This window comes from Berghia stephanieae, chromosome 2, assembly GCF_034508935.2.
Source record: "Berghia stephanieae isolate SIO BIC M18660-M18661 chromosome 2, UCSD_Bste_1.3, whole genome shotgun sequence".
Taxonomy (NCBI): domain Eukaryota; kingdom Metazoa; phylum Mollusca; class Gastropoda; order Nudibranchia; family Aeolidiidae; genus Berghia; species Berghia stephanieae.
The window spans coordinates 125,151,909-125,174,165 of record NC_088361.1 but is presented as its reverse complement, the minus strand read 5'-3'; the positions used below and the strand labels follow the sequence as shown (position 1 = coordinate 125,174,165).

Here is a 22,257-nt window from a genome sequence, read left to right as displayed (position 1 = left end):
CAATAAAAATATGAATGGCTTCATTTAAAATACCACGAAAAGATGCGAAAAATAAAATCACTTTTAGCCAAGGGAAACCACTCTGAAATTTTTAGTTTTGCGGGAAATCATAAACAATGCACCGACACTGATATCTACTTTGTATGGAACTTTGTACGATTATTTACTTCAGAAGAAATAACTCTATTTTTGGAACCACACAAACATCATTGTAAACCGACTCACTGTATGATTTAATCTTCTTTTTTTTTTAACCATCCGACTATACTTGTAGCACAGCTGCAACCTTCTCAATGGCTGAAAATGAAATAGAAAATTTATTTCCGTCACCATCTGCTGGAGACGGCGATGATGATGAAGATGGTGAGACAATGACAGCTGCTGAAGTTCTTGCTAAACTGGAAGAGGTAAAAAAAATATTGACATACCTTTTTCATTTTACCTGACTTAACATCACTGATTTACGTATAAGTATTTTCAATGGGTGTTACTGTTACTATCATGATCACTAACTTTCACTTTCCCATTCCCAGTGCCAGTGGCTGCGTTTAAGTTTAAGATTGGTAGTTTGGTAGCGCCCTAAATGAGAATGTAGTGCTACATTGTAGCGTACCAGGCTAGGTTTATTATATGGATAGCAACGGACAACCACTAAAAGTATGCAATATCTTAAATGAGAAAGATATTATTGGAGTAACAATCGACTCACAACTGATGTTTAACTTTAACAGTAGGCTGTCATTATTGTCATTATCCCCAAACACCTGTCCGGGGATAACGAAATTTCATTATTCCCAGACACATATTTGAAACTCCGTTCTTTTAAACAATTATCCACATTCCAGAATATGGAATGTTTCCAAATGCACATAGAAATAAGGAAAGACAATAAAATATCTATAAAAACATAAAATTAACCAACATTAAATCAGTTGTTACTACATATACACAATATTCGTCGACTTCGAAGTGGGTGTCATGGCCGAATGGTTTAGTCGTCTGCCCTGGAAGTTAATCCTGGTCCTCCAAGTTTGGGGGTTATGCAATGGGCCAACTACCCGTCCATTTAAAAATAGCAAGTTACAGAAACCTACAACAGCGATATAAACCACAAATTCCGTTCTTGGGAGACCAACCAGGAGAATGATTACGTGCCACGGTCAAACCCACCATGCCAGAGTGCTGCACAGCTGACGACCCCTTTTAACCAAGAATTCTCTTGATAAAGCCTCCAAGATTGTTATGACAGAAAAAACCCATCCTATTTGGAACGTGGAATTAGAGAACGCTCTGAGCGACTGGTAGATTTGCTCAAGCAGTGGCAGAGATGAACAGATAAAGTTTCACCCTCATGGGCATGTGTGAAGTCTGTTGGAATGGCCATGGAGAGACAAAATTGCAAACAGGAGAAACATTGATATATTCTGGACAAGACATTAATAACCACAATGAAGCAGGAGTGGGCCTCCTTTTATCCAAAGCAGCTGCTAAAAGTCTCTTGGAATGGCAACCTCTGTCTGATCGATCATTACTGCACGCTTCTCTTCTCATTTCCAGAAGGTGTGCCTAGATAAATTCTATGCCCACCTACTGGCAGTGGTTGATAAGATCTCAAACAGAATATGCCAATACTCATGGGGGATATAAATGCAAAGGTTGGAGGCACAAATGTAGATAGAGAACATGAAATCGGCCAGATGAATGAGAATAGAGAACATTTGGCCAACTTTTGTATTACAAACAACCTTGTGATTGGCAGCACACTTTTCCCACACAAGCGTTGCCATAAAGCTACATGGGTGTCTACAGATCATCAGAAAAGCAAATAGAGCATGTCATTATGAAACAACGGTATAGAAGCTCATTGCTAAATGTATGAGCTAGACAGGGCACAGACACAGTTCAGACTATCACGTTGTTGCAAAGATCATGATGCGACTCTCTGCAAGAAATAAATTTCAAAACCCTAGAGTAAAATATGATATCAACAAGCTGAAACAACCAGACACTAAATAAGCATTTAAGAGTTCACTCCAAAACCGCTTTGAAGTGCTTCAAACACACGAGCCTGGGGAAACAGACACAGCATGGACAACTCTAAAAGAGGTCATCACATGTCCCAGCCCAGAAAGAAACCATGGATCAGAGAGCAGACATGGCAGAAATTAGAAGAAAGGAGGACAAAACATGCAGTTGACATTGCGAAAACTAGATTCCAAAAGCAACTGACAGCGACCAAATACACTACAGAGGCCAATGAAGTGAAGACACAGCTGTGGCAGACAAACGATCCTACATAAAATGAAGTTGCTGATAAAACAGAGGAAGCTGCAGGGAAAGGAGATCTAAGGCCCTCTACGCCACCACCATATTGTTGTGTGGTCGAAAAAGCAACCCAAATAGATCTGTCAGAGACAAAGATGGGAAACTAATCACATTAATAGAAAAGCCGCTCAAATGATGGAAAGAACACTTCCATGAAGTGCTCAACAGACCAACCCCAGTACTAAGACCACACCTTAACCTTGGAGAACCCTTCAATATCAGTACAAGTGAAATCACAAAGACGGAGATCCGAAGAGCACTTGGCAGTCTGAAAAATGGAGTAGCTGCTGGCACAGATAGCATCCCTGCTGAAGCCTTGAAAGAGGGAGGAAACAAAATTGTGGATCACTCCACCACCTGTTCAACTTGATCTGGACAATGAGGAAATACAATCTGAGAGGAAGAAGGGCCTGATAGTAAAATTACCCAAACATGACGATCTGTCCCAGTCTAGCAAGTGGCGAGGAATCACCTTGTTGTCCATACCAAGCAAAGTGCTCACAAGAATCATGCTTGACAGGATGAAAGTTACAATGGATAAAGCACTACAAGAAGAGCAGGCAGGCTTCAGAAAAGAACGGTCATGCACAGACCAAATTGCAACTCTAATAATCATTGTTGAGCAGTCGATTGAGTGGCAATCATCCCTATATCTATGCTTTATAGACTTTGAGAAAGCGTTTGACAGCATAGATAGGGAAAGCATCTGGAGCATCCTTCTCCACTACGGGGTGTGAAATAAGTTTGTAAATATAATCAAACGACTTTATGATGGGTTCTCTTGCCAGTCTACATTCCGCGATCCCGCATTCAAGGCAAAAATTCCACTTTTCAACCGAGAAATTAAAAAAAAATAATTTAATGTCCAGTAGGAAAATGTTTTTAAAAAGTGTGAGCTATGGCTTATTTCAGTTTTAGAATGTTTGATAGTGATACCAACATTTCAATATTTTGCCTACTTTTCTATTGGTGCCTAAATGAGCCTGTTTATAAAATGGAGAGAAAATTACTGTAACTCTTTATGTAAATGAGGACAATACTTGACAAACATTGTTTCAGACCTTGGCAGTGGGGTGGGGGGGGGGATCTACACTAAGCTGTGTGGTTTGTGAATGAGGTACTTCTCATGATTTGAGTAGCAGATAAAGATGGAGGAATGGATGTGAATTATATGATATTTTTTAAAATAGCAGGAGTTGATGAAAACCAATTAAGAAAGAATGAGAAAAGTACATTTAAAAATCACACTTAGGTTTTGATGGGAAATGAATTAATTAAAGTGCTAGAAATGTTTCGAAAGATATATTATGAAAACGAATACAAAATATGAGCTGATTATGCAACTAGTAATCTTAAGATTGCAGTGGGTGAGTGAGTCCTGTCCTTCTGAGTGAAGAGGAGGAGGAGCTCACTACTAAGCTGGCAACAGACATAGTAATTTGATTGGATAATTGTATGGATGTGTATAAAATAGTGAATGTACACAAAGGGAGAATAGCAAATGCTTGAATAAATGTTATAAACAATCTGGATACACGAAGGTTACGACTGAAACTTCAAAAATGGCAATAATTCTACACAAAACTTTCCAGATATAGATAGCTGCCTCTAATGAAGCAAGCTTGATTGCCATGAACGTAGCCTGACTTACTTCACTAGACTACTGCGTTTGGCTTTACCTACTTTGTTGAATCTTAATTTGAAACACAGTTTTACTTATCGCTTGATGGAATTGATTAGTGCTGCTAGGCTGCAGTTAAAAGCAATAAATACTTGAACCTTGCCAAGGCACTTTCTACCATATTTCAATTATAATTAAAAGATACAGCCACCCATTCTTGTAAATAAAAATTAAAATGCCAGAGCAAGATTCAGACATCTCATAAGCAAGCCCTATTTATTCATTATTGTCTAACTCAGTGTTCTGTTAGAGTAGAACCAACAACAACCCACTCCTTCTCCATCATTATATTTTTAACATTTTCCAAGCTTCATGGCTATATTTACAATTTACATCTAATTGGATTGATGCTTTTTTTAAGTGTAATTTTTTAAAAATAATTTTGGTTTTCATTTTTATTACATAGGCATGGCTTAATGAGAAATTTTCACCCGATCTTCTTCCTGCAAAAGAGAATCTAGTGGAGTGTATGATGGCTCAGATAGATGCAATGGAAAATAATATTGCAAATGCCAAAAAGGGAGATTTCAGAATCAGTGTTCATCGTATGGAGGTATCAGTTGAATTTATTGTCTCTTAAATTAATATATCCGTCTGATTTTGTGTATGCTTAACCGGCTACCTATTACTTGTTTGATGTGTTCTTTGTTTTATCCTGAAAAGTACTCTTATCTTGTACATTTTCATGATTTCATTATGCAATGTGCTCTTATCTATGCTTCATTTATTCCGCAAGGCATTGGTGAAATCCAATTTCCATATCAATATCATACCTGTTGGCTTTTCTCTTTTAACTGGAACGTATTGTTCATCACTGCCGATAGCCAGAAACTCGTTCACGTGCAATTAAATGAGGTAAAGTCTAAAGCGACAAAGTTAAGGGATCATCACCCATCCAGTCACAGTCTTACTTACTTACTTACTTATCTGAGCCAGCGACCACCTGAGCTCTAGTCCTTCGGTCTTGTGCCATGACGTAGAATTAGACGTCTTTTGTAGTTGTTCCAGGTGACTATAAAAAGTGTGTTACTGATGCTTGGATTTGGTGGGAGGAATGTGCATCTCCAGTCACAGTCAACAATGACTTTGTTACAAGATAGGATGCCATATTACTTGACCAAAAACACCAGATTTTATTTGGGATCCACCGCTCTCACTCTCTCTCTCTTTCAACCAACTCGATTTTGTGTTACTTTCTTAGGTTAGTATTATCATTTGATAAACTCGTAATTCCATAATTTTAGAATGACATGCATACACTTGTTGACATGACCTTAAACTTAAAGTCTTTCAAGTAACCTTGTATTCAAGAACGGGACTCACAGTTCACAAGTCAAGTTTCTCACTGCTAAATTACAAAGCCGCAATATCATTGTTGTGAGAACTGTTCACTATTATGGTCACCGTTGTATGTATCAGGGTCGAATAATTAAGTGTCCGGTGCATGACGAGAGTCTGTAGTTGAAAGAGCAAGAGAGAGAGAGAGAGTTAGAATAGTCAGTAAGAGAGAATGAAGAAAACAAAATATTCTGAGTATGAAGGAAGTGAAATGTTTTATTTCAAATTAAAGTTTTTTCTTTATTGTTCACAGATCAAGTTTATTGTAATAATTCCTAATCTTTATCAATGACTCTGTCATTTATTTCCAAGGGTTAGCTCCTTGATAAATCACCATCATTCTCCCTACCATTATTTTTATTTTACAGATAGACCGCATCCGATATATTGTCAGCAGCTATCTTAGACATCGTCTTTCAAAGGTATTTATTTGATATTGGGTTTGTATGTATATTTTCCAAGTCGTCCAGTACTTGATATGTACCGGCAAGAAAGATAATCATTTCTGTTCTAATAAATTTTATGCACATTTGGTAATTGGAATTCCATTTCGATGCATATGTGTTCATAAGAAACATACATAAGATTTTTAAAATTTATTTTATTAATGGATAAAAGCATATAAACATGATATATGAATTATCATACATGAGGTTAATAATATAACAAGCAACTTGGTCTATTCAATAGTTTACATACAGGGTGAACAGCAAGGTCGTAAAGTCGTAAATTTGACCTATAGGTCGTAAATGGTCGTAAAATTGCATCCAAGTCGGAAAAAAAGTAATAAATTGAATATTCAATTAAATGAATTTTTAAAAAGTTTATTTTAGAATTCAATCTGGCAGCACAAAATTACGAATGCAAAAAATGATGAGGCATCGTCTAGGGGCCGTCATTTTGACAATCGTAGGCACTAGGCAGACATAATATCTGACCACTGTAATGTCCCTTGGTGGTCATTTTGCTTCCCCACTGATGTTGGGAGACTCCTCTGTTCAAGTCTTTGGGGTACTCTGACCCCATATGAACTGACTTCAAGATTAGGCCATCGCTAACATCAACATGGACACCTCCAAAACCCCACCTTTTTAAAAATATCTGCTGCGCCTTTATATATGGAGATGTTAATACTGCTACTACTACTACTACTGCTCCCCCCCCCCCCTCTCTCTCTCTCTCTCTCTCTCTCTCTCTCTCTCTCCCTCCCTCTTGACACAAACACAAGCACTCACACACACACACACACAAATCAATAAATTGCGCTCATTGGATTAATTTTCATGTACACCTTCCCGTACTTGCCAATAATAGCTCATCAAAAATACGTTGACCCCAAACTCTAGTCTCATTAGTTTTCAATTTCATGTTTTTGTACTTACCACTACATGCACTTTTCACTACATTGCACTTTGAGCACTCTCTCCCTCAAACATACACACACACACACACACAAACACGTCTAATCAGTCCTCTCAAAAATAAGAAAATGAAAAACAAAGGACATAATACTGTGAAACCTCATTATGCCACCATTTTTGGGATCATGGCAAAATTGGTGGTACAATGGGTATGGCAGTATAATGAATTTGGTCAATGTGAACGAGACTCAACCAGTATTTGGAACCACTGTCTGAACTCTAATTAGAAATCATACTTTTAATTACTTGGTCTAAACAGCTATTATACCAAAAGACAAACCAACAAAAAAAACTAGGAAAAAAGACATTTAGAGGAAAATAATCTTATAACAGATTTATCTTTTTCATTGTGATCAAAATCTTGGAAGACAATTTTGTTGAGTACAAGTATTTTTTCTATTATCTTTTTTTATATAAAGCGTCTTCATCATTGGATTGATGGATGGTACTGTAACGAGGTTTTGGGAATTGTTTTTATAAAGATAAAATATTCGTTCCAGGCAAAAAGCTGGCTTTATATCAGGAGGATTATTATTGTTTATTATTATTATTATTGTTAATATTATTATTATTATTATTATTATTATTATTATTATTAATATTAGTATTATTATTATTATTAATATTATTGGTATTAGTATTATTAATATTATTATTATTATTATTATTATTATTATTATTATTATTATTAATATTATTATTTTAATATTATTAATATTAGTGGCCATGTTAATTGTTGAAAAAGAGTCAACAAAGACCAATTGCCAAAGAAAGGACTGGGCTGTCACTCACGATTATAAATGGGCTAAAAGGTGAATACTCTGAGCCATTGATGGAAGAATTTAGCATTTTGAATTATTGCATTTTTAAAATTTTTTTAAAACTATCGCCTTGTTTTTACCAACTTCCTACAGATTGAAACATTTACAAAACATGTCTTGTCAAAAGATGCACAAACAGGAGAATCTGATGAGCCCTTGTTATCCGATGCAGAACTGCAATTTGCTAAAGGGTAATTTGAGAATTCTTATCTTATTCTATAATGCCGTGTCATTTTGGTCTAATGATAGAGTTGACATCCATTCCATGGGTCTCCACTAAATTTTGAAATATTATGGCATTTTAATGTCATTGATCAACATTTATGGAGTATAACATGATGTATTATTGAAATTGCAGTTTATTTATTATTCATAGTTATTTTGATGAAAGCTGAATGTCAGAAATAGTTGTAGAAGAACTAAGTTTTGAACTTGAGATTGATTCAAGATCACATTAAGGCTTTTTTTTTTATCAATTATCTGTGAAATTTGTAAGATCAAAGCTAAGAAGCCAGACCTTTAATTTTATGAATTTTATTGCAGTTAGCCATAGTTTTCAAATATTTTTACTAAAGCTTTTGGGAAAATTCTGAATAAAAATAAAATATTCATTATAATTCATATTGATGCATCCGCTGACCGTTTTAAGTTCAGTCAAGGTTGATCATTTCAAACCATATCTTCAAATCATCCACTAATGGATTGCTATGTAGGTAACATTGTTTGTGAAACCAACAATTTTTTTTTTAGTTCAAATCTTTTGTTGAGGTTTTCATAAACATTTTGCATTGCTTCTTATATTATTTTTTTTATTTTTTAAATATTTTCAATAGCTATGAAAAAAGCATAGATGACTATTTGGATAACCAAGCAAACAAGCATATGCCAGCCAGGCTTACTAAACTGACAGATAAGGACACAAGTGAGTATCCTATATTATTTTTATATAAAAATTACACACACAAAAAAAAACCAAAAAACATACAATTCTTACCAGCAAAATATAAGAGAGATAGTCGATTCAAAAATGCCTGTTGATGTCAACAGGTAAAATTCAAGATGTCCTGGCAAGCAGGTGGCCGTTAATGATCTTGCCCAATGGTAAAAAAATTAACAATTTAAATGAGCCTCCAGACCATAAATAACCCAATGCCAGACAGATCATTAAGTTACCTCATTCCTTTTCTTCTTCTTTTTTTAAATTATAGGTTATAAGCCCTTTCATTCTAGCTGAGCCAGTTGGGTCACTGTCTTGCTTCTTATTTTTGCCTTTGTATTTTGTGCCCTTCAGTATAATTTTCAATCTATATTCTAAAGTGATGAGTATATTTTGTCCTTTCACAAATATCAAATGTGTGCGTATGTCTGGCGTGCAGACTGAGGTACAGTCTACAGTTGCAGCCATTTGCTGTGAAATCAATTTATTATGATCAATTGTCATCATATCTTTTCACCATTCTATGCGTTTTTAAAAACAAAACTCTATTTCTCTCTCTCTCTCTCTCTCTCTCTCTCTCTCTCTCTCTCTCTCTCTCTCTCTCTCTCTCTCTCTCTCTCTCTCTCTCTCTCTCTCTCTCTCTCTCTCTCTCTCTCTCTCTCTCTCTCTCTCTCTCTCTCTCTCTCTCTCACATGCACACACACACACACCCCTACACACTCACTCACTTATTCATCATGGATGTTTTATAGTGAAATGAAAGTTTCCAGTATGAACCTAATATTGTCAGTCCAAATTGTCAAATGAGGAGCAATTAACAAAATGAATTAGGTTTCTATATAATTGGTTATAAAATATAATTGGTTATAAATAACAATGTGGAGTTGAATGTAAGCTTCAATTTAATTACGAAAACAGATAAAATGGACGTGTCGGGTTTCCCCTTATAACAAACAGGATGAATGAAACACTACATATGAATGAGATAATGTGGTAGTGGCGTTGTTAAGATGAATAAACAAACCATTGATGGGCAGGAAATAGTAGTATGCTCATTTGTAAGGAAGCACGAATTAAAATAGAACAATAGATATTTCTAAAAAGGTGTCCAATTAATTAAGTGAAAAGAGGGGAGGCAAAGAGGAAATGTTTATGCAGTTTAGAAAGTGAAATATAGACTCTTGTTGGAAAATAAATACAATGGAATTGGAAATAAATACAAATAATGAAGGAAGACGGTATAATTATTATCATTAGTGGCAGTAGCAGCAGCAGAAGCAACAGTAGTACTTTTAGTAGTAGTAGTGGTAGTAGTAGTAGTCATAGTAGTAATGATACTGATTTGTAATAAAAGGAAAAGATGATGGATGGCCCGGGGAGTCAGGAGGGTTGGGGGGGGGGGGGGGGGGTAAGAGACAAAGGTAGTATATTTAAATGAGGTTCAGTCTCGAGTTCATGCCGTGAGGGTGTTCAGTTTTAGCATCAGCTCTGTCTCCCATTTTATCTGTTTTCGTAATTAAATTGAAGCTTACGTTCAATTCCAAATTGTTATTTATTTATTGGAGCTCCGAGCAGCAACATTTACATTACCACCCTATGTATACTTGGTAATAAGAAACAAAGATCGGATTAGTTTTTTTTACTTCGTAATTGGAGTATTCAGTTTGTAGAAATTTATTTTTTGACCTTAATAGAGGCAGCATTATAGGTTAATAAACGAGTTTTCACTTATTTTAGGCTTTAAAATGCTCAGCTTGATAGATAATATGCTTCCTGGAGTGTGTTTATAATCATGGTCAGAAATGCATATCATAATATTCCACCTTTTGTATCAATTAATCTTTAATTAAATGTTTCTTTTTCCTTAAAATTCTGAACAATTTTCTGCATTTCCTATTTGAGGGTTTCTTTTGCATCATCGTCATCGTCATCGTCACTACTAGGTCTAATTTACAAAAATAAAATGAATTCAATTCTCTTTACACTTTCTCTGGAGAATTTGCTCAAGGAAATAAAATGAGATATAGACACAGTCAGGCTTGAACCAGTATCCTCCATGTTATTAGTGCATTTCACCCTGTCATCTTGCCTCTTCCAAACAAAATGCTCAATCTGAGGGTTTGTATTAATGCAAGCACCTGTCATTAATTGTTAGCAGAGCAATTTAAATGTTATCTTGAGCTTTTATATAGTGCAATATCCACTAAACACGCTCAAAGCGCTTTACAAAGGGTCCCTGACCAACAGCAACACATGTAGAACGAGACATGACGCCTGTTAGGCAATAATACCAATTTTTTTTTCCGACCGAGACATTGCTGTTAACGGTCAGGTACACATTTTACACCTGAGTACAGTGAGAGAATGTGAGTAAAGAGCCTTTTCCAAGGACTCAACTATGCGCCGAGTGAGGCTAGAACCCAGGACCTTCATCAAATCAAGAAAGCGAGTGTCATACCAGGAGACCACATAGCCACATGGGAATGTTTGATTTTAAGTCCCAGGTTTTTATTTGTTTCTCTTGCCATTATTAGCACGTTATATGTCTGCCGTAAAAAGGCCGTATCTGTCCTCTTATTGCAAGTAAATATATGGTCTTTTTCCTTAAGACGGCAGAATGTGGTAAGAGACTTTAATTTGGTTTCAAATCTTGGAACATAACAAACACACACAGGGTGAAAGGGTGACAAGTGGGGGGTTCAATGGATCAATGGTAGTAGTACACTCACAAGCAAATGGACCAGTATCGATTTCCAGTGTTTAGAGTTTATTTTGGGTTGTTTTTTTTTTACTGTTCACCCAGCACTGATGAGGTAATTGGGTTTATTTTTAGACCGAGCTGAAATTGCTTTGCAACAGACTAGCACCTAATTCACAGAATAGCAAATAATTACCAACCGTTCAACGCTACAGAGATTGTGATAAACTCTTTCTTCGTGGATCTTATAGCTCAGTCCAACAATCTTTGTATTTGCTCTGTTTGTTGGTTGTTTTTCTTTCTTCCTATTATGCTTAGGGGGGATAATCTTTGCATTCTAGAGATTTTATACATTTTTCAAATTATTTGGTTACGCCCCTTAGTCCACATCTTTTTGGAATTGTGTATTTTCAAGTACTTGATTATATAAAATACAACCCCCCCCCCCCCCCCCTTTACACACATCATTTATATAAAAATCAAACAGCGTGCTTCGACCCTTCAGTTCTAAGAGGTTGGTTTTGGGGGATAATTTTTTGTTAATCTTGTATTTTTCGTTCTGCTTTGTCTGACACTGCTCCTTACACATCTTTTCAGATTTTTACTTAAAGTTGTACTGTCATTCATTGTACGTACGTCAGCAGTGTAGCTCATAAACCATGTCACGTGAATACAAATTATGTGCTTGGTTGGATTCCACGTGAGTCCGGTTTATTTGTTTGTTTCTTATTTGTTAGAGGGGGGGGGGGGGGGGGGGCGCTGAGGTGGGAGAGGGTCTTTTTGTTGTGTTGTCTGCTACTTTTCATCGTTTGTATGTTTTATGTTGTTGTTTTGTTTTGTTTTGTTTTTGTTTTTTTTTTTGTTTACTTAAAAAAAAAAACTGTTTCTTGTCTTTTATTTTTGTTCTCTTTGTTGGGTTTTTAAAAATGTAGGTTTCTGTTTTCGTTTGTTTTTGCTTGGGTCTTTTTTCTTTTTAAGAGTCTAAAGTGCTTTGTAATTTTCCGGCACTAATTCACAGGGATCTTGATAGTCTAGGTCTGTCCCTGATGCACTCGATTGTTTATCTCGCCCAGTTTCTAAATCCATTTATCCTTCAGTTGCTGGGTCTGTTAGATCTGATGGGAAGTATTTTTAGATAGGCTAGCGTCCTATCCAGATGGTAGCACGCATTGTTATTTCTCGTTTCATACCGCAGAGACCGAGATAAATCTAAATCCATCTCTAAAGGCCTTATCAAGGCAAGGCGTTGAAGATCTACACGGCAAAGAAGGCTAACAAGCGAAGATGGTCGTTGCTATTTCGTGGAATAGATATCGGGATAAATATAAAACCCCGGCTCCATGGAATGCGAGTATAACATGGCCTATTAATGGTGTAACTTGATGCGATGTGAACGGTGATTCTAACACTCTTAGGGGCCTAAGTTGTCTATAATAGTTCTTTTCAAATCCTAATAATAAGATAAACAAAGCATCCCCCTTACACGATCTTACTTTTGGCAGTCTCAGACTGCCTAGTATAGGTTTTCATATACACTAGTGGATATTTGCGTAGACACAATTATTAAACTGCTGTATTGTGGAAGCTTACATAGATCAAGACGAATCTTATGAGCCATCTACGATATAAGCGGTCTGGTAATAATGTCTCTAGCTGCGCGCAAATGAATCCAGCGACAGGGCGGCCAGTTGGTGAGTCCTAAGGCCAAGGTCAAATTAATGACCGATCATTATGCCTAAAAATAGTTATTCTATATAGTGTGAGCCAACGGGTCATCGAATTACCCTTAATTTAAAAAAGATCCGCCAGTTACTCGTTATATGAATCTGTAAAAAATAGTTCTATAATTTTTAGAATTGCCAATAATTCTTTGCGTTTGGCAAAAATTTAACATTTGCTGTATGGAACAATTTTTAACCCGGAGCTCTTTAAAACAAAAAAGAATAGATATCATATTTCAGGGTACAGAGTGGCAGCATATTAAGGCATTTTCCATATTGCCACTTCGGTGGCTTTAGAATCGAGACAGATGACCTGACCTTGAACCTCACTTGAAACGTGTGGCCGTGATAACACAAATACATGGGCCCCGTGTACAGGTGTAGCAGAGGTCATTGGTCATGTTACTGCCCATCCCCCCCCCCCCCCCCCCCTCTCTCTCTCTCTCTCGCTCTCTTTTTTTTTTTTTTTTTTTTTTTTTCCCACACTTCAACGTTTTGAGGTCCGACATCATTTTAATATAATAATTTTTGAATCACTTTGTATTATTGAGATTTTCGCGCTGAGTAAGATGGTGTCGAAATAATAGAATTCTGAGCTTTTGGATGTTTGTGCGTTGGTGGATGCGTGAAGTGTGTGTGTGTGTGTGTGTGTGTGTGTGTGTGTGTGTGTGTGTGAGTTGATGGATGCGTGGATGAAGTGTTGGTGTGTGTGCATTGGTGGATGAAGTGTGTGTGTGTGTCGTGTGTATGTGTGAGTTGATGGATACGTGGATGAATGTGGGTGTGTGTGTGTGTGTGTGTGTTGGTGGATGCGTGGATAAAGTGTGTGTGTGTGTGGATGTGGGTGTTTGTATTCTCTCATCAGTTACCCTTTTCAAGACTTGTGAATGAATTATTTATTATAAAATATCGTGTTCATATTCACATAATATCTTCAAGCACGACAGTTCTAATCAAAAACTGACCTATCTAATCATCGCATACATTGTTCTCTATTGTGCGATTTTGGACGCGGCCTTACTAGATAGACCACCACCGTCCACCAACACACAAATCATTATGCTCGTATAGATAGTATGCAGATGACGTCACTCAGGCCTTTGTTATTGTTTTTGCCATCCGCGTTTGTGAGTTGTTCTCACTAAACTGTATTAACCAGACTATAAAAGTTCATGGTTACACAGAGTTTGTGTGTTGGTCCGTTATACTTCCGGATGGCAATGTTGTGAACTCCTCGGCCAAGCGCATTCTATCTATAGTCATGTAATGTTATCAGTCGTTACACGAATTTAGGTGTACATATCTTGATAAGGTTGGCGGATGTGGTATCTTTACATACTATACAGCTATAAATTTTAGCGGTGGTCAAGATCAAAGCTAGACTAGATTATTACATTTTAAAGAGTCGTCAGCTACGATAATTTTATGTTATAGGAAGAGCCGACCGACCACGAGATAATTTGATACCTAGGTTAGGGACCTTGGGTAGGCCGAGACCGCGGCTGAAAGTTTAATGACCCTTGTTGCAAAGGACGACCTACCTCTTCTCTCTCGAGGTCAGTTCAAGGTAACCAAAGATAATCTCCTTGTTTATTGTACTACGTATGGATTATTACTGATGTATTCATGGGAATTGGAAGGTCTAATTAATTAGTTTAACTCTCGTATTCTGGAAAAAATATGTATATAAAATTTTGGCCATAAAACTTTCAAATATCGATCTATTTCAAAAACTCTCATCTTGGCAAAAACTTCGCAAAGTTCCAGGTTTGAGGGGGTTTTTTTCCTCCAAGATGAGGGCCATTTAAATCGATCGATATTTCAGGGACGAGTTTTGTGGACACATTTTTAAATTCCCGTTTTTCTAGAGTACGGCAGTTATCTAGTTATTTAGTTAAAGACAACCTACCATAATAATATGGTACATCCGGAACTAATGATGGGCTGATCCTGAAGACAAGGGTAATATGAAAAGTAGTAATAGTATAGAGGTAAATTTGAAAGGGTTATTGAATGAAAACAATGCAAAACATGAACTCATCGATGATCATCATCTGGGTGGGGTCTTTTGACTTCCTGTGATGGACAGGGGGTCACTTGTTGTGTCCTCTATCCCCCTATATTTTTTTTTTTCGGAGTTGCTTTCTGTCTTGTCATGGAATGAGTTCACTTGGTTTTGTCCTGACCCTTGCCAGAGTCCTTGACTGAGAGGGACACAGTCAAATGTATTCATTTTGGGAGGTAATATTGTTGTCTTTTTGTAAATCGTCTCTCGATAATGTACTGAAATTTTTTTGCGGTTTTTTTGGTTGTTTTGAACATATCATGTAAACAGTTGAGTTTTTTCCTCTTATAGGAATCATGTGCTTGTGTCTTGATGAGATGTTTCTGGGATTTCAAACTAAATACCTACATTGATGATACGCTCTTGTTCCCTATAATTTGAACAAATGCCTCTTTGTCTTACTTTTTCTTGGGTGGTTTGATTGGAATTCTTGAATTTTTTTACTGGCCCAAATATGACTTAAATGTGCCGCAAGCTTCTTATAATAACCCTTAAAAACAAACACGCAAAAATTGATGGGATGATCCTGAGGACAAGAGTGACATGAATAGAGGTAAATTTGAAAGGGTTCAATAAACGAAAACAATGCAATACATGTACTCATAAATCATCAACACCATTGTCATTATTATAGACATTTTCCTTAGGGATAAGGAAAACAAAATTGTTTTAGACTTTCTAATTCTAACATTATCACCTTGGATTGAAACATGCCACCAGGATTCATTACCTAAGGATCTCTTTCCATTCCTCTTTTGTGATAGGTAGAGTGCTACTCTTTCGACATTTCATTTCATTTGTACTCTATAATAGATAAAGTATGTTAACTGCTTTGTGAGAGTAACGGGCATGTTGCAGTTCGGCTAACACTATTAAATTGAAAATTTGGTCTTGCCACATTTGTTTGGGGTTTTTTGTGGGTTTTTTTTTTTTTTTTTTTTTGGTTTTTTTTTTGTTTTTTTTTTTGTTTTTGCGATTTTTGGGGTCAACGTCACAATGAGATGCCTAAAAGCGTGAAGGAACTCAAATCAAAATGTATTCTCGCGGTATGAGTGAGCGTGAACGTCCGTATGATTGGTTTGTTTATCTATTTAACCAGTTAACACCCATTGCAAGGTCCCGGCTTTATGAGCTTTAACCAAGATGAGGGTCATTTAAATCGATCGATATTTGAAGGAAGAGACTTTTTTCTTGCCAAATGTTTAAACACGGGTCTTTCCAGGGTACGACAGTTAAATTGTTAAAGACCAATGTAGCAAGTTGTGAGTTCTCAATGCCCAGTGTCCTTGGGACAAGTGCTAAGGTTCCTAGATGGGCAGGAATGTGAGGTCAATACTGTTTCAGTATTATTTTCTTTTTTCTTTTATTTTTTTTTTTTTTTTTTTTTTTGTCACATAGACCTTATATTGTCCAACATCGTTTAATCCTACCAAGTTCATAACTTTGTTGGCGTTTTCATCTGTCAAGTAAATCGTATGCCTCAAAATGAGTACCTGACTGTTAACAGCGTTGTCGCTGTCCGAAAAAAATTATAATATCGCATCGGCGTCGTGTCCCGTCCTACGTGTTAAGTGTTGTTGTTGGCCAGGGACCCCTTGTAAAGCGCTTTGAGCACGTTTAGTGGATAGTGCTATATAAAAGCTCAATTTTAATTTTTAATTTTAATTATAAATATTTTCACATTTCTTGTAATTGACGAAATCAAGTCAGTGAGTCTATTGATATTATAATAATATGATGGAGCTTTACTTTGGTGACCTTGCACCCTTCGATCTGAACCTGTTGCCGCTTAATCACATGTCTGCCCAGGTGTTATTATGGATCGGCTTCTGTCAAAGTCGACACGAATGAGCATTAAGGTAACGAAGTGCTCAAATGCAATACGTTATTAGACAGATTGCGCATCGGGGCTCTAACGGGGCCGATTAGAGATAGACGACGATTGGGATTGTTTGGAAGCTTTAACCCTTTGCCCACTAGTCATTATGACATCCGAAATGCTATCGCCTTCTACATCTACGCCAGAACAGAAATAGAGGGTGGAGCCTACCATGATATAACATTTTATGGAGCCCTAATTTCGTCATATCAGTTCTGTCCACTGACAGGTGGGTGGGTATCGCTTTCCAGAACTTGTGTCCTTATATGAAATTCTGAGTTTTTGACCAATCAACGATTGCTCTTTTGATAGCTCGCTTGTCAAAATGAGTCAGCTCAACCCTTGATTTATGTACAGGCATCACAGGCGGTATATGTTGTGTAACTTCAAAGACCACGTTTGACCGAAAGCGATGAATGGAAGCCCTACTGTGGCGTGGAGAACGAGGTCTTGTATGTATAGTTACGTCATATCTCAACGCTCGTGAATTCTTAGTACGGCTGGACTCACAATCAAAACACGAAATATGTGTTTTAAACTCTTGAATCAATCGAGTTACATCAGTGCGTTCGTCTCATTGAGAAATGAAAAACGATATATAAATCAAGAACATCGACCGGAAAACAAGGAAATTATCATAAAATTATAAAATTTGAGAAAGCTGTTTTCAAAATCAAATCTATTACAAAAAAGGTTATTTCTAGACCGATTTTTATGAGACAAAGACAATTTTTCTCCACTTTTCAAGCTGATTCCAACAATGAGGTTTTCAAATTTATCGCGATAAGATTATTTGTCATTATTTTTTTTTTATACCCAATTGACTGCTCAGGAAATGAATACGTAATCCTTGGCGGCTAGCGAGTAGGTGTTAAATTTTGCTTACCCTTTCCCACGTAGACGCACGCACACACACACACAGACTTATCGTCGTCTAGCATCCTATCGTTCGGCTCGACGATTAAAAGGGGTTCGTATCGTCGCTAAAATAATTACAAAATACATATATTTAAAATATATTTATGGTAATGTGAATTAAATATTTTAATGCTCTAATATATCAAGAATGATCATTATTATGATTTATTACGGTGTGAATTGAATTTTACTTTTAAAACTGAAGTTTAATCTGACACCCTACTCGCTGTTATCATTCGAGTCTAAGTTGTAATAAGGCAACTTTGGCCAGAAGTGAAAGACATACATTGTGTGTTCAGTCTGTGTGTGTGTGTGTGTGTGTGTGTGTGTGTGTGTGTGTGTGTGCGTCTGCGTGGGAAAGGGTAAGCAAAATTTAACACCTACTCGCTAGCCGCCAAGGATTACGTATTCATTTCCTGAGCAGTCAATTGGGTATTAAAAAAAATAATGACAAATAATCTTATCGCGATAAATTTGAAAACCTCATTGTTGGAATCAGCTTGAAAAGTGGAGAGAAAAATTGTCTTTGTCTCATAAAAATCGGTCGAGAAATAACCTTTTTTGTAATATATTTGATTTTGAAAATAGCTTTCTCAAATTTTATAATTTTATGATAATTTCCTTATTTTCCGGTCGATGTTCTTGATTTATATATCGTTTTTCATTTCTCAATGAGACGAACGCACTGATGTAATTCGATTGATTCAAGAGTTTAAAACACAGATTTCGAGTTTTGATTGTGAGTCCAGCCGTACTAAGAATTCACGAGCGTTGAGATATGACGTAACTATACATACAAGACCTCGTTCTCTACGCCACAGTAGGGCTTCCATTCATCGCTTTCGGTCAACCGTGGTCTTTGAAGTTACACAACATATACCGCATGTGATGCCTTTACATAAATCAAGGGCTGAGCTGACTCAAGTTGACAAGCAAGCTATCAAAAGAGCAATCCGTTGATTGGTCAAAAACTCAGGATTTCATATAAGGACATAAGTTCTTGAAAGCGATATCCACCCACCTGTCAGTGGACAGAACTGATATGATGAAATTAGGGATCCATAAAATGTTATATCATGGTAGGCTCCACCCTCTATTTCTATTCTGGCGTAGATGTAGAAGGCGATAGCATTTCGGATGTCATAATGACTAGTGGGCAAAGGGTTAAAGCTTCCAAACAATCCCAATCGTCGTCTATCTCTAACGGGACCCGTTGGCGCAAACTCAGTAATGTCTGGTGCTGAATTCTTTAATAATAAGTCTTTTACCAATATAATCTCACGTGGTTTGGGTGCACGTGACGTAGTGCTGGAGACTGTACGACTGTTTCTGTACAACGTGGGATGTCTAATAAGCGAGTTGTATTTTTTTGGGGATTGATATTTAGTTTGTATGGGATGAAGGGTGTTTGAAATACAACTGGAGAACGTTGATCAAATTCAAAATTGAAGTGCGGAACGTAATATAGGGTAATGTAAATGTTGCTGCTCAAAGCTCAAAGAAATAACTAACAATGTGAAATGGAATGTAAGCTTCAATTTAATTACGAAAACAGGTAGAATGGATGTTTCGGGTTTCCCCTTTATCAACAAACAGGATGAATCAAACACAACAGATGCGTTGTTTACAATGCCACAACCACACCATCTCATTCATCTGTCGTGTTTGATTCATCCTGTTTGTTGGTAACGGTGAAACCCGAAACGTCCATTCTACCCTGTTTTCGTAATTAAATTGAAGCTTACATTCCACTTCACATGGTTATTTATTGGAACGTAATATAGGCATGAATCTATTTTGTATTATACTGTGGTATTAGCGTTCGTAATGAATAACCCAATGCGAATCATTATTGTTGTTGTTGATGAAGATGATGCTGCTGTTGCCATCGATGCTGCTGCTGTTATTGTTGCATTGTTGTTTTCGCAGCCGTTATTTTTTTTTATTATTGTAAGATTTTTTCTTTGTTTGTGTGAACATGTTATTATTACACCTTTGTCTGCCTCACATATGTATTCTATTGTAAACTAAAACCCCTCTTTCTGGGGGGGGGGGGGGGGTAAATTAATAACCCTAGTTAAGTTTCCTTTATTTTGGGTATAAGAATTAGAACTTGACAATGAGCCAATATCGCCTGAACATCAAATTGTTGTGACGCGAATCTGATCTAAACAAAGAATGAGAATGCTCTTGTTTTGCTTGGCATTTTCTGAATATGATTGTTTTGATGACATAATGTGACGAGTAAATGGCCTTGGTTTGTCCATGTTGTTGTCATCGACCCCATGTAGCAACAGGAGAACCAATTTTTTTTTTTTTTTTTTTTTTTTTTTTTTTTTTTCTAAGATCTGTCAACATGGTAGAAAGGTCAGCTTGAACGTCTGGATCGAAAGTTACACGTAGCATCGTTTCAATTTGACCTGGGAAAAAAACTCATAGAGTTGCTCATAGAGAGAGAGAGAGAGAGAGAGAGAGAGAGAGAGAGAGAGAGAGAGAGAGAGAGAGAGAGAGAGGGGAAGAGAGAGAGAGAGAGAGAGCACGTCTGTCTCATGCCTTGGAAAAATGTATGGCCTTATACCAGAAACCCTAATAGTTTGACCAGAACGGATTGTTAGTTGTGATTTGAGTAAAATTAAAACTTGTCGTTTCCTGGTGTCACGAAATGTTATTATGAATGTTTACTTAGGTGTATTGTGTACGCTAGTCCTAATGTTATTCTTCGTTCGTAATGTCTAACTTAATATCCTGCTGTGATGATCATGTCGTATACGTCCTTTTGTTGTTGAGTTCTGTGTAATAGATATAGGGACTGATCTTGGTATTGCGTAGGACCCGCTTAAGTTGTTTTAATTTATGGTCGGAAATGTCATAGGTCATGGATTTTCCCGTTGAGTCATTTCCTGGCACACAAAGAGAGACCATTCTCTTAAGTATTTCTTTTCTTTTAAAATTCTGTTTCTTGGTTTTTGTAAAACTTTCATCCTTCCCATTCACCAGTTGGCCGTCTGACGATTCGGACGTATTTTAGTCTCTATGCAAAGTTCAGCCGATGCTGTTTTGCAAGAGTTGTACTTAATTTTATTAAAATCAAATTGTGATTTTAATTGTTACAGGCCTTGTGTGGGCCTGTTGATTTGGGGCCAAAGCCAAAGAAACTATTATATGAATTAACTTTAACCCTTTTGAATTTTGGATGTAAGACCTTTTCTTCGTTTGACTTGTGGCCAAAGCCAGAACATTTTGATAGCCTTATCCTTGGCCGATGCCATCGATATTATACCATATGAATATTGTTCATATCCGGCCAAAGCCGTGGACATTTTAGTTGTATTGTCATAAGGCCGACGCCTTAGATTCAAAGAGAGGTTGGACAGTACGAATTGTGACAGTAGAAAGAAAGGACGACAGACTGCATCATCTCGACAAGAGGAAGAAGCCCTGACGTACCTGTGACGGACAGTTCATATTTTTGTTCTATGTGTTCTGTAAAGGTAAGGGGCCCCACCTTCTTGTGAAATCTGTTTGTGACTTATGTGACTTATTCATTGTTCCACGTTCATCGTTACTGTCAAGTGAATTGAGTGTTCGTCATTACATGTGCGAATGAGAGAGAGTGTGTGAGAGAGTAATTTGCATTAATAAATTATATGAAATATGAAAATTTACTTATCATTCTTTGATTGTTAGTTTGTTGGGCTGGTCAATTTGTTGGACGTTAGCAACCCTTTAAGGCCATTGACTGGGACGGAGGTTCTGCAGACCACCGACTCACTCTTTGGCATTGTCACTTTGTGACACCTGGTATTCAAATGGAACGATTTTGTGTTTGTCAGTTAACGTTGTTTAACTATTTCGAGTATGGTCATTAACGCGGCGGGCGACAATGATAACACTGCGTTACTCTAAAATAAATTACAAAAGAAAAAAATAATCAACAAACAAACAGCGAATACGTTCTTTAAATTTTGGCCAGAAAACTCGTCCTTTAAATAATATCGATTGATTAAAATTACCTTCATCTTGGCACAACCCAAAAACACGGGGCTTCAATGAAGTCGTGTATTTGAGAGTTTTTGACATGATGACAACCATTTAAATCCATCGATATTTACAGGACGATTCTGTGGCTAAATTTTGAATTAACGTGTTTCTTTTTTTTTTTTTTTTTTGTTATTGTTTTGTTTTGTTTCCTTTTCTTTTTATTTTTCTCTTTTTTTTTTTTTTTTTGGGGGGGGGGGGGGGGGGGTTCAGAGTACGTGCGGATGTACCCAGTTTTATGTTATTTTTGGGCAAATTCTTTCCACAAATCCCCGAACTCCAGCCACAATTTGAGGGCTTAATTAAGAACGGGGTTCAAGTGATATGCACCGCCTTGAAACGTATATCGTTCAATGTCCGTTTAAACATTCGTTTTGAAATGAAATAAATTAATTAAGACCGACCGCTCTACCCC

General features: G+C 36.8%; 1 protein-coding gene across 2 annotated transcripts in view; it reads left to right on the top strand.

Moving 5' to 3' along the window:
- The first annotated feature begins 93 nt into the window (after positions 1-93).
- The window catches only part of LOC144966524 (DNA replication complex GINS protein SLD5-like), a 140,554-nt gene continuing 118,390 nt past the window's right edge, over positions 94-22,257 (top strand). The window contains exons 1-5 of one of the 2 annotated variants that reach the window (XM_078903155.1): positions 94-407; positions 4,413-4,559; positions 5,713-5,766; positions 7,680-7,777; positions 8,420-8,508. In XM_078903155.1, the coding sequence (XP_078759281.1) occupies positions 294-407; positions 4,413-4,559; positions 5,713-5,766; positions 7,680-7,777; positions 8,420-8,508 (502 nt within the window). In that variant the 5' untranslated portion in view covers positions 94-293. The remainder of the gene's footprint in view (positions 408-4,412; positions 4,560-5,712; positions 5,767-7,679; positions 7,778-8,419; positions 8,509-22,257) is intronic. The other variant, XR_013644230.1, reaches the window with a different exon arrangement.